The sequence below is a fragment of the Natrix helvetica genome, assembly GCF_964273705.1.
Source record: "Natrix helvetica genome assembly, chromosome: 2".
Taxonomy (NCBI): domain Eukaryota; kingdom Metazoa; phylum Chordata; class Lepidosauria; order Squamata; family Natricidae; genus Natrix; species Natrix helvetica.
In genome coordinates, this window is record NC_138552.1 from 167,295,718 (window position 1) to 167,309,725 (window position 14,008).

At 39.5% G+C, this 14,008-nt stretch overlaps 1 protein-coding gene across 1 annotated transcript in view; it reads left to right on the plus strand.

Moving 5' to 3' along the window:
- Window positions 1–14,008, plus strand: part of COL19A1 (collagen type XIX alpha 1 chain) — a gene marked incomplete at its 3' end in the record, with an annotated part of 189,016 nt that overhangs the window by 116,151 nt on the left and 58,857 nt on the right. The window contains exon 17 of the mRNA XM_081943886.1: window positions 7,683–7,736. Within this exon, the coding sequence (XP_081800012.1) occupies window positions 7,683–7,736 (54 nt within the window). The remainder of the gene's footprint in view (window positions 1–7,682; window positions 7,737–14,008) is intronic.

Sequence of the window (14,008 nt, forward strand, 5' to 3'; positions counted from 1 at the left end):
TACCACCTCTGGTTCCACTGATTAATTGTTCTAACTGTCAGGAAATTTCTCCTTAGTTCTGGGTTGCTTCCCTCCTTGATTAGTTTCCAACCATTGCTTCTTGTCTTGCCTTCAGGTGCTTTGGAGAATAGGTTGACCCCCTCTTCTTTAAAGTGGTTCAACATGGTTGAGCCTTCTGGGCAAGCCTGAAAAAGGGATGATGTTACTTCAATGAATCCACTTATCCACATTAATACAACTTTTAAAGCAATAGTACCTTTTTTCTCAGATTTACATGGGGCCCAAAGCATTTCTTCCAGGTAACTTTCAAAGCATGCGCAACCCATTGACTTCTTGCAGCATTATTTTCAAAAACATAAATCAACAAGTATTTCTTTCATGGGTATGTCTAGCTTAAGAGAAAGAAGGACTAGGGGAGACATGATAGCATTGTTCCAATATCTCAGGGGCTGCCACAAAGAAGAGGGAATCAAGCTATTCTCCAAGGCACCTGAGAGTAGAACAAGAAGCAATGGGTGGAAACTAATCAAGGAGAGAAGCAACTTAGAACTGAGGAGAAACTTCCTGATAGTTAGAACAATTAATCAGTGGAACAGCTTGCCTCCAGAAGTTGTGAATGCCCCAACACTGGAAGTCTTGAAGAAGATGTTGGATAGCCATTTGTCTGAAACGGTATAGGGTTTCCTGCCTAGGCAGGGGGTTGGACTAGAAGACCTCCAAGGTCCCTTCCAACTCTACTATTGTATTGTAAGTAGCTGTTCAAACTATGTAATGCTAAAGTGCCCAAGGAAAATATTGCAAAAGTATGCAATAATTGCTGGTAACTGAAAAACATGTGAAACTGGTAACATGAAAAATATGTTTGAATTGGACCTATTAAATATATTATAATTGGCACGTGAAACACCTGAAGCATTGTTTAAAGTTTACATAATTTGGTGTTTCTAGCTAAGGGGAAGATTTATTTTGAAATGAAAGCAAATTTAAAGGTTAATGCAGTGTCAACAGGAAAAATAGTCAAACAAACATTGTTTTCTGAAATGTTCTTCATCTTAAAGTTTAGCAAGAAACCTAAAATAAGCAACCTTTTCTTAGGATGCATTTAAATGCTTAGTCTTTGATTTGATTAGAAAAAGTATTCAGCTTACTATTCTTACTACCTTGCATATATATAAATATTAGCAGCAATGTTTCCCTGGGAATTGAATTTACCAAAGTCAGTTTCACTATTATTATCACTTTGGATGAGAAAAAAAATAGTGTTAAAGAAAGTAATCATCTTTCATTCTGCACCAGATTCTAAGGAGATGAGATTTTGTTCAAATAATACTGCAACTTCTAATTAAAACTCCTGAAGGGAAAAAGAAATAATATTGTTTTGATGTTTACAGTTTTAGTATTTGCTTTTTACTTGAAGAGTGGGCATATGTTTAAGTATTACATTTGAAAAGGTAGAATGATCCAGACTTATTATGATCCAGATCATAATAAAAAAATTAAAAATTATGACATGTGAAAGTAAAGATGCAACATGAGTATTTTTAAGTAAAATAAATTAGCATACTTAAGAGTAAAGTCCCAGTCAAATGGCTCTCCAATTTCCCCACAGTCTTATGCTAGACTTTGGCATGAGGTAGATGTCTTATCCTTGGTCATATCTAATTAAACCAGTTTTATAACCAGAGTGTTCTTATATCCCCAGCCAGAGTAACGTCCTTGCCTTAGAATGTGCAAGAAGCTACAATTTAATTCTACATAATTTTTTGCCTTTTCAGAAGGTCTTGTGTAGGCGAACAATAACAAACTGGTGCACAGAAGTGAGGCAACATGGAGTAATAATACATTTTGGCAAGATATTTTGAAATAGCTTATATCCTCCTTTCCATCGTTGCATGTGCATTATTTAATACACATGTTAGTAGTTTCAAGCCTAATTAGTTTTCAGGGATTTCAAGGTCGAGCCAGGATGTTATTTGAAGCATTCTTCATTTTGCTTGGCCATTTCCATGAATGCCCCCTCTCTCCCCATTTAAAATTACTGTAAGTAAAATGAACATGGAAACCGATTTAGAGAAGTAATGGGGCAATTGCAGTTTTAGTGGAAACCACATGAAAGAGCATTTCTTTTATCTGAACTCCAAGTATGCGAAACTTTCATTGCAGTGGACTTTCAAATCGCATTACCTCCGTTCAGATTCATTTAGACACAGCTGAAATGAAGCTTGCATTACCCTGGACGAAATCAAGCAGAGATGATTAATTTTTTTTTTTTACAACGGTTAGTACATGTACTGCTGAAAAATGAGGAGCTTAATAGATCCTTGTTAACGAAAAGGATTCTCCTTGTAAAAAAAAAAAAATCCTCCTGGCCCCAAACCCCTCCAAGAATGTATTATTAATTGAATCCAATGGTTGCTTTGGCTTAACAGAAAGCGCTACCACATGTCCACCACCACAATGTTTATGAGACTGCTCAGAATATATATTTGTGATGCAACAATACCTATGATAAGCCAGTCATATCTGGGAAGATATGTTTAGCGAACATTAAAAATTAAGAAGGTACTGTACAAAGGGACTTTTAAATTGTGCCTGAAGTTATGGTTGTCACAACCCTTCTGCAGTCATGTTCTCAAAGTTTGGGAGCTTGGCAGCTCCACCTGCACTTATGACTGGCTCCCATCTGCTTATGTACCCCCACTCCCAACATCTATGCCCTTAAATGCAGTGGAGGTTCTAAGATACCCCACCACAAAGCAGCAGCACCTTCTCACACAAAGGGCTGAATACCTGGGAAGCCTCCACAGCAGAATACAAAGCTGCCCCACAGGAAGTTTCAAATTCCTGGGAGATCCAAGAGCCCACCACACACAAAGCACCCCCACTCCATAAAGTACTGAATGCCTGGCAACCTCCATCCCAGTTGCCCTTGCTGCCCTGCACTCTACCACACCTGCTGATCTTTATCATTTTCTACCTCCCACAAGGCCACCCAGCCTGGCCCTTTACAAAGATGAAGAAAAATACTAAAGGCGGCTGCTCAGCAGCAGCAGCAGCTTAAAATGCCCCTTTCCCATGCTCCTGGGTAGTAGACCTGGAGCATTAGAGCTGGCAGGCTTCATGATGAAAGAAAACAAAAACAAAAGCAGAGCTGCCCTCATGGTCCCAAGGCCCTGTGAATAAAGCACAGCTCTCCAAGAGCATTCTCGATTCCAGTTTTGACTTTCTTTAGCATTTCCTCCTCCTCCTCCTCCTTCCCAAAGAGCCAGAGTAGAGACATCTCACAAACTTAATGGTTTTAAAGAGATGCCTTCGCTTGACTTTTATAGGTTAAAAACCATCCAGTACACATTTCTAGAGGAACAGGAACCCTAAGAAATCAGAACATATTATTTTCTCCTTCAATATAGAAACTGCACATACTGAAATCATGTGGAGCTTCAGATTGCCGATATGTAAACATTTTACTATTGAAAAACAGCAGAAATAAATGGAAAAGAAATTAAATTCAGGAAGGCACATATACCATCTCGATGCAAACATTGAATGTTATGGACAATATTGAAAAATGTTAATATCACCTTTTGCTTTTGAATTGTGGTGTCGAAGAAGACTCTTGAAAGTCCTTTGGAGTGCAAGGAAATCAAGTCAGTCTATCTGAAAGGAAATCAGACCTGTCTGTTCTTTGAAAGGACAGATAATGAAGCTGAAGGTCAAATATTTTGGCCACCTAATGAGAAGAGAGGACTCATTGAAAAAGACCCAGATTGAAGGCAAAAAGAGAAGGGGACAGCAGAGGATGAGACAGCTAGATAGTGGGATTGACATAATGAACCTGAATTTGGGCAAACTCTGGAAGACAGTGGAGGAAAGGAGGGCCTGGTGTGCTATACTCCAGGGGATCTCAAAGAGTCAGACACAACTTAGTGACTGAACAACAACATCATTTTTATTTTATCATTTGCCACCCAACTACTGTGGACCCTATGATTCCTTATCCCAATTAACTAGAGTTTCAGTCCATTTTTCAAATCCTCAACATAGCATAATAGCAAAGAATAAATATTCTTCTAGCATGAGGTTTTTGATGCTCTAGTGCAGGGCTGTCAATCTCATGTTGTCATGGTGGCATCACATGACGTATCGGGACATTTTTCCCCTTCCCTAAACTGGGTATAGATGTGGCCAGCACGTGACGCATCCAGCCTATGGGCCGGGAGTTTGACAGCCTTGCTTTGGTGCCTTCGCCTTCCCATCCATACCTTTTTCACCTGGGGATTTTCTAGGTATAACTATCATTGTTCAATCATCCTGCTTTATTTACTGACTATCGCAGGAGTAACTTTCGGCTTACAACCCTCCCTTATTTTTCCTCACTGTTTTCTTTGTTACAAATAATCTGTAAGTAGAAAGAGATGCAATCACTTCACGAGAATATCTTGGACTGTAGCACCTCCTGTTGCTCCTAAACAAGAAATACCTTCACATTTCTTATTAATAGAGCTCAATGGATTGATTTTTCCTATAGCACAGAATCTTATAAGAATGGAAGACTAAGCATTCTACTCATAGAGGTGATCTGAACATAATGCTAGGGTATGTTTTCTCACTGATTTGATATGCATGTTATGCAGGGAAGGCATGTGTCAGGGTTCCAAATAGCATCCGAAAGTAAATCAGAGTCCGAGGCAAAGGATTCCTCAAAGTTCCAATTTATTAAGAGAACCATGTTGGCACATGCCTGGGAAAACCCAAATCTGAAAGCTTCCCGATTTTCCCACCCAATTAAAAGTTCAAGATCTTGCCCCCACACCCATAAGTCCATCACATGGTCCAATCTTCCACTGCCATGCTAGCAGTTCCACCCATCCAGTTCCGAACCAGGTGCAGAGACAAAGGATGACCCTGGCTTTCTAGAAAGAATTTTGTGATGGCTACATATCATCCAACTCCATATAATCCCCCCTCCCATTTTCCCACAATTGAAAATGCATGATAGAATAATAGAAAGTCAGGCCAAAGATCCAAAAGAAAAGATGGCTGCAGGCCTGACAGCATGTGCAAAACCTTACATTTGGTTTTGTATTTTTCCAACCACTCATTATTTAATAAGGAACAAGATATGAATCCCAAATTTTTTTGATGATAGTTCTCACAGAATGTCTAGTGAATGTACTATGTATGATCAACTACTAATGGGTTTTTTATACAATGCCTTTTCTATGAGTCATAAAAAGTTAGACAAATGTGATGAACAGGCTGTACTGATATAAATCAGGGCCTCCAAAGTTGGCAACTTTAAGAGGTATGAATGTGAACTCCCAGAATTCCCCAAGCAGCATGACTGGCTGACGAATTTTGGGAATTGAACTCCACAATGGATCTATAATGGACAATGACATTGACAGTAATCAGTATAGGAACAATCTGAAAAAATGTTATGCTTCATAAGTTAAATTAGCAAACCTTTTTACAAATATACTGGTAAGTTACAGAAAATTCAGTTGTGCATTCTGCACCTGAATCATATTTGTCCATGCCAGGTCAAATCTTACTATGTGCTTAATATTTCTTTATTTTGTTCTTACTTAAAATGTTAAGCAGTCAGGAACTAGAAAAGTAATCAACAGAATCTGATTTTTCATCAGTATCTAAACTTTTAACAAATCTAAATTACTTTGAATGAAAATCTCACATTTCATTCTTTACTTCAAATGGTGCATTTAGTTAATAACTTTGAATGGAAACCAAGGTTCATATAATAAAAGTTCTGATTTAGAAACCCTGATCATGCATACCAATAGATTCCATTGCTTGCAAGATCTTTCCTATTCCCTTTAATGGTGATGGTAATAAAGGCTACCTTTCTTGGTATCTATAGAACTCTACTGCCTACAAGAGCATATCCCTTCCCTTTAGTGATGTAGCAAAGCATTTTTCTCTGAAATACTCACCTAAACTTAATATTGCATGTACACTATGACACACGAAGCACATTTTTACATTATAGAGAAATATTAAAGCAATGTTCTTTTTAAAAAAAACACAGTAAATACTTTATAGCCAGTCACTTTTTACAAATATGTGTTGTGACATTCTGTGCACCTTGAATACCCCAAAGGACTACATTAATATTGACAACCCTATTTTATAAGAAGTTGTTCTCAGTGCGTTTAGAGTTACAGGATGCAATAAACATCTGGATGAAAAATGTTTACATATCTCACATATTTTTACTTCTAAAATACAAAAGGGCACGTGGAAGCCATCAAACCAAAATCATCAAAAGCTATAGCTAAAGTTAGGTTAACAAAAAGCACATTGACCTAAATATGGATGCTGTATGTGAAACACATGGAAAATGTTAGGAGACACATGGCTTCTGAAACATTGTCATCCACTGTTTCCTGATCTTGGACCCATAAAACTGCTCAATTTATGAAGTCCAGATTAGTTGACAGGGAATCTCTGCCAGTGACAGATGATTTGAATAATGGAGATCAATAAGTAAGAAGTGCATAACTCAGTTCAGATGCAGCAGAGTTGACAATCACCCTAGAAAATGGAGGCAGGATATCTGTAAATCTGTAATGCACAGCCTATTTTTAAGATTTAGGATAGTAAGTGTACTGTAATTCTTCCACTGCCAATCCTGCCTTTTCCTTTATGGTAATTCATCTAAGTTTGCTGTATTTTGATAGATATCACATGAAAATGCTTTTATCTATGTCTATAACTTGCAAAACAAGTGCTAATTAAAATTTTTGATAAAGCAAACCTTTTTTGTTTTGGAAAAAAATCTTAAAATGATTCACGCTACTTCATTGTTCATGACATTTATCATTTCTGCTTTACAGCCAATTCTTTGGGGTTTCCAGCTTTGGTTCAGCAAGATTTTTCAATTGTCACAGTTACTGCTGCATCAGTTTTCAAATATACAGCACACATATAGACTGGAAAAACTATAAATAGGTCTGTGCTAGGAATGACCATTGAAAGGATTAAAAGTAAATCTTTCTGATTTTTCTCCCCAGAATTCAATATTGACTTTAATCAATTCTTTGACTGCCATTTTCTATTAGCTGACTCAATCTTAGGTGCCATTTTATTAGTGTCATTGAATAAATTCAGATCCTATTTAACATTGTTTTCTATGTGGGCCATGTGGATGAAAATAGCTAACAGAAGGTTGTAAAATGAATATAATCACATGAAAAAGTCAGCACCTATTCAGATTAATATACTCTGAATAAATGAGCTCTGGTAAAAAGAACAGGTCTGCCTTCATTCTTGTATGCAGGTTGCAATTCTGAGCAAGTAAAATTGAACTTATTGTGAAAGCTCAACTTTATCTGGAACAATTTTTTTTAAATGATGTTTTTAACATCATCAATTTTTTAAAATGGAAATTTTCATTTAAAGTGAAACATTCTGTCCAGAATAATTTGTGCAAGGCACTAAGCCAGTTTGTTCAAATCTGCTTCTACAGAAGAAGTGTGGTATATGATGCAGGCACCATACATTTCAAATAATGCTCTTAGAATGGTTGTCCTGGAAAACTTCCTTGATGGAGAAGAGAGTTCTGCCTTAAAGAATTGATATTTTTCAAAAACGTATTCTTTAAACAAATAAACAATTCCTTGTCCCAATAATTCTTGCTCCTATATGTCTTTGTTTATTAGGGGCGACGAGGCAAACCAGGACTCCCTGGAAAAGCAGGGCCACCAGGACCACCTGTGAGTATCCACAAGAATAGCATCAAACTCAGTTTAGTCCACAATCTATACCAGATACCCTAAAGAGGTTGCGAGAACAATTATTTTGCTTTCTCTATAGAGAAACAAAGATAAGGCATATAGAGAGGGGTGGAATGTAAGTGTGATGATAAAAAAAAATTGGATAAGAATGTAACTGTTGTGTTTGACATAGTTATATTGAAAATGACAAACCTTCAGAATGAAGAATCCTTATCAGATTGGGGCATATTATTTGTTAATAAAATGAAATTGTGATAGAGGAGTGTTCTGAACCTCATTCTTATTGTTGTTATTAGGGAAAAAATAGTTCATGGTAGCGTATGTCTCCTACATAGTAATAAACAGGTACAGTTACTTGAATTCCAGATTTCAAACATGGTCAAACAAATGATGCTTCTGTCCAAAACAGATTTCTTGTAGCATATGAACTTATCATATGAATCAATGTTGGATTATGAATGTCTCATCTCCAAGAAATTAACTGAACCTACTCATTTCTTCTTAAGACAGAATAACTGAATTGGAAGGGACTTTGGAGATTTTCTACCGTATTTATTCGAGTATAACGCGCAAAATTTTATACCCAAAAAAGAAGTCAAAGTTTGGGTGCGCGTTATAAACGAGGGCTGGGCTGGGGTGGCAGTGGCGAATTGTAAATTGTAAATTTCCGGACTGCAGCCTCGATCCCGGCCTCAGGCGGCGGCGCGCCATGCTCAATAGTCGCAACTCAGCTGCCTGCTGACTTTCCCCTCCTTTGTCTCCCCGCCGCTGCTGCCGCCGTTTAAACCAAGGAATCGTCGCTTGTTCTACCTACAGAAGGTCCAGCATAGAAGTGAAGCCGTAAGAGATCCTTGCGGGGCTCTGCAGGCTTCCTCGGAGTAAGGAAGGCAACAGCTCCCCTCACTCCCCAGAAAGCAGCGGGGCTCGTCGCGATGAAAAAGGCAGCCCTGATGCCGAGGAGAGCCTTGCAAGGAGGCGGAAAGGAAAAGCCTGAAAAGGCACCAAAAGAAGCGGGGGGAGCTTCGCCCGCCTGGTGGGCAGCCATCGAGGCGTTTTCAAAGGTGGCGCCTGGGAGAGATGAGGCGGCGCTCCGGCGGTCCTGTTGCCAGCGTTCGGCGGCAGCAGCGGCGCTCCGACTATTGCCGCTGCTGCTGCCGCCGAACGCTGGCAACAGGCGCGCATAGGCTGCCTACCAGGCGGGCGAAGCTCCCCCCGCTTCTTTTGGTGCCTTTTCGGGCTTTTCCTTTCCGCCTCCTTGCAAGGCTCTCCTCGGCATCAGGGCTGCCTTTTTCATCGCGACGAGCCCCGCTGCTTTCTGGGGGGTGAGGGGAGCTGTTGCCTTCCTTACTCCGAGGAAGCCTGCAGAGCCTCGCAAGGATCTCTTTCGGCTTCGCTTCTATGCTGGCCTTTAGCCTGCTCTTCCTCTTCTCTATACAGCAATCGCCTACTCATTACAATGCCTCCCGTGAGTTTGGTCTTATTTTGTCTTGACTAGAGCAAAAGCTGGCGCGCCTCCACCCACTTCCCGTCCCGCCGGCGGCAATAGTCATTACTATTACAATGCTTGGTGTGAAACAAAATTTTATACCGATTTTTAATCGAAAATTAGGGGGTGCACGTTATACACGTGTGCGCGTTATACTCGAATAATTCAGCACTCACCCCAACTTTTTGGATGCTAGGGATTGGTTCCATAGAGGGCAGGTTTTTTGCAGACTGGATCCTGCATGTGCATAGATGGGGCTTCACTCGCTTTCACAGCCTGGTTCCTGGCAGCCACGGGACAGTACCATTCTCTGGCCTGGGGTTGGGGGCCCTGCTCTAGTCCAACCTCCTGCTCAAGCAGTACTATTTCAGACAAAGGTTGTCCAATCTCTTTTTAAAAACCTCCAATGACATACCCAATTCCTGCAAACCAGTAGGGAAGGTATGTGAATCCCACCACTGGGTATAGCTTTAAGTAAGATGAACAAATATATCTCATATAAGGTTTCTCTGCCCCAGCTGCCATTATGCTTATCTCCCACTTCAAAAACAGACTTTTCTAGGTCCTGACAGAGTGGGAAGATCCATCTGCAATCACAGGCTTCAATAAATAAGTCTGCTAGCGGTGGGTGGTAAGTTGGTACAAGGAAAGTAAAAAATACATTTTACTGAGATCAGTAAGAGATTGATGTACCCAGGGCTATGAGAGTAATTATTATTCCTCATAATTATCCAACTAGGATGGGAAATTTTCATCAAGCACTAAATAAATTCACGGTTTCAGAAGTAACTGTGTAGAACAGTGGGTCTCAACCTTCCTAATGCCGCGCCCCTTTAATATAGTTCCTCATGTTGTGGTGACCCCCAACCATAACATTATTTTATGTTTTCTGTATTTTTCAAAAATATGTGTTTTCCGATGGCCTTAGGCAACTCCTGTGAAAGGTCATTCGACCCCCAAAGGGGTCGTGACCCACAGGTTGAGAACCACTGCTCTAAACCATCTAAACCAGTGGTTCTCAACCTTTCCAATTCCGCGATCTTTTAATACAGTTCCTCATATTGTGGTGATCCCCAACCATAAAATTGGTGTGTCGGTTCCTAAGACCATCGAAAATATGTGTTTTCCTATGGTCTTAGGCGACCCCTGTGAAAGGGTTGTTCGACCCCCAAAGGGGTCCTGACCCACAGGTTGAGAACCACTGGTGTAGAACATAGATAGCAGAACAAACATCAATTTCACAGCAACAGAAAGCTACCTGATGTTGAAGTTTGTTGGATATGTGTTGTAGTAAAGCCAGAGCATCGTTTACTCTTATTCTGTTCCCTTTGAAATTCAGACTCCAGGACTCTGGTTCTGACAAATGCTAAGTTGTTTTATAACATTTCATCATGGGAGGGGGAGAGGAGTACTTAATTTCCAACTCTTAACAAGCTGAGAGCAAACTGATAATTTAGTAAGCAGACCTGACGACTTTGCTTAATCCACCATTCTGTAAGAGTTCTCTAATTCTCACTGGACTAAGTTTAGGTTCAACAAAAGGAATAAACAATATAATTGTTTTTGTTCCAAACCGTAGTACTTTCCCTATTTACTTTTATGCTTTTCTTCAAATGCCTGTAAGAACGAGAAATTATGACCATAAATTGTGATTTTCTTTCTAGCACAACGTTTTGGGAATCTATTTTAGTATCACTTATATTGTTTTAGAGATAGTCCCTTTATTATATTGCTGTGAATCTATTCTATTCAATGTGTGGGTCATTTCAGCTGAAAAACTATTCAAGAAGTTCATTTTGAATGGAACAGCAGCTCCCTCTAGTGATTTTTTTCCCTTCAAACTCTTATGTAGTTCTGAAAAAATCTTCATTAACAGACCATCGAATTATCTTAGAATTGCACCAGTCATCTCACAAATAAGAAAGAACAAATGTTATTATAGTAGTTAAGTATTTTAACACATTTGCCAAGTTTTTATCAAGGGGGGATTTTTTTCACTGTACATGCATTTTCAATAAAAGAGACACAATTCAATTTTTAAATCTTTGTAAAATAATGATTTAGAGAATGATTTGAAAATCACTTAATACTATAACTATGCTTTTCTATGTGTTGATACATAGAACAGTACATGGCTACAGTGCTAAACAAGAAGCAGAAAGATTGAGGCTCAAAATTATATTTCAGTACCTTTGGCATTTTCATTCTAAAGCTTCTACAGTACATATTAAACCAAATTTGGCTTTATTCAAGATTTTTTCCCCCAGACATACCACATGCTACTATTCAAATACTATAGCAATGAAACCAGAGGTGGGTTATTCCCAGTTTGGCCCAGCTCGGGTGAAGCGATAGTAGCGGCAGCGCAGAAGCGTCACGCATGCAAGTGCTCGTGGAACCGCACCCAAACCGGTAGTAAAAAAATTAGCAACCCACCACTGGATGAAATGTCTAGATTTTGAGATCTGCAATTTGTAGCAAAGTATATCACGATACCATTGCCTCTAATTATCTAGCTGATGAAAAACTGGATGTTTTTAACTAATTTTAACTAGTCCCTGTTTTAACTAATTCTGAATTCACAATTCTTTCATCTTCATTCCACAAAAATCAAAGAAAATGATGTGCTAGTGTTATTCATATAATCACTCATTTGAGCACAATCTATTGTATGTAGATAATATTTGTTGGGAAAGCTGCTATGTAGAATTTTCGGTCTGGGTGCCTCCAATTCTCCATTCGATCAATGGGAAAGTCCAGTATGGGTTACTCTAGCCTGCTAGCTGTATTGACTGAGTTGAAATTCTGATGACACGCCTCCCAGGTAATGATCCCCAGTCTTTCAACTCAGTCTCAGCTTGATAGGACATACTTTTGAGCTCAGTACTCCTGAGTCAAAGGTTTTTTTTTAATGTGCTATTCCCTGGCTGGTATTTGAAAAGACAGATTAAGAGGTTCAGAGCAACTAGAAAAACCATGGCATGCACTTTTCATGCTTTTCGGAGCCAGCAATGGCTAAAAGTCCCCTCACCAATCATCACCTGGCAGTTTTCGCACGCTCCTTGAGCAGCAGCCATTTTGAACCAGGTCGTTCGCTTTACATGGCAGATCTGACGAAAGACTTTCTCATACATCTCAATAAGGCCAGTATACCAGCGTGGCTAATTGACAATTGGCAGGTTCAAGACACCACTAATCAGCAATTGTAGAAGGAGTCATTGGTCAACTGCTAGGCCAAGCTCGGTTTATCTCAGTATCTCCATGGCAGCTATGAGTCGCGTAAGTCTACCAGGACATTGCGACAAGGCCAGCATACATTGCTAGGCTTGGGATTAGCTAGTGCCTTGAAGATTCTGCCTAACACTCTATTGCAGGATTGAGGCCCAACATTATAATCTGTGGCTGGAGACCCACAACTCTTACCCATATTTGGGATCTGTTACGAGCCTGCAACTTTGCTGGGCTGGCATCTGGGCTTTTGTGTGCGCCTGCATCAGGTTAGGCCTGTACCTGAAATAGCAGGATGGATGATGGTGGTGTAAGATGAGGGGACTCATCTCCCCTGGACTCTGAGAGGAATAGCAGGTGTCAAGTCAAGCCCAGGTCCGCTAGCTTAGCAGCAATATATATATGCTGGTTTTGTTGTATTCGGGTCTTTTCCTGTGTAAGGTTGAGATTGTCTTTGCAACGTTTTGGCAGGATCTCACCTGCCATCTTCAAGCGTGGGCTTAAAAACCCGTGAAAATCTACACCCGTGAAAATCTACGAAAACATATATGTGTGTGTGTGTGTGTGTGTTATATTTGTACTGATAAATAAATAAAGGGAGACTAGTATAGATCTATTTTGAGCTAATTAGCTCTCATCAGCTAGCCATACCCTTACTGGGATTTGAACCCGGGCTGTATATATCTTAGGCAGGAGTTTTAGCCACTAAGCCATGGGCTCTGTTCCTTATCAGTTGAGCCAGGGAAATAGGTATGTATTTGTGTTACAACCCCTGGTATGACTATGTTACAACCCCTGGTATGACTAAATATGGGAGGAAGGTCACTACTCCCTCTTTCTGTCCTTCGGCTAATCCCAGTAAGGGTATGGCTAGCTGATGAGAGCTAATTAGCTCGAAATAGATCTATCCTAGTCTCCCTTTATTTATTTATCAGTACAATTACAACACAAATATAAAAAGGGAACAGTAAAAATAAAAATATGGTTTTCTGCCTGCATGGTCTTCTGTGATAAGCCGAAGGACAGAAAGAGGGAGTAGTGACCTTCCTCCCATATTTAGTCATACCAGGGGTTGTAACATAAATACATACCTATTTCCCTGGCTCAACTGATAAGGAAGAGAACCCGTGGCTTAGTGGTTAAGACTCCTGCCTAAAATATATACAGTCCGGGTTCTAATCCCAGTAAGGGTATGGCTAGCTGATGAGAGCTAATTAGCTCGAAATAGATCTATCCTAGTCTCCCTTTATTTATTTATCAGTACAATTACAACATTATATATATATATATATATATATATATATATATATATATGTGTGTGTGTGTGTGTGTGTGTGTGTGTGTGTGTGTGTGTGTGTGTGTGTTTTCGTAGATTTTCACGGGTGTAGATTTGGGTGTAGATTTGGGTGTAGATAAAACATATACGTATATACCGTATATGTTTTATTGATGTGAATAAGAGTCAAAAATGTATTTCCAACTCAACTTTTGTAAATGTTCTATGCAACATTTAATGTAGGAAATGTAATGGAGCTCT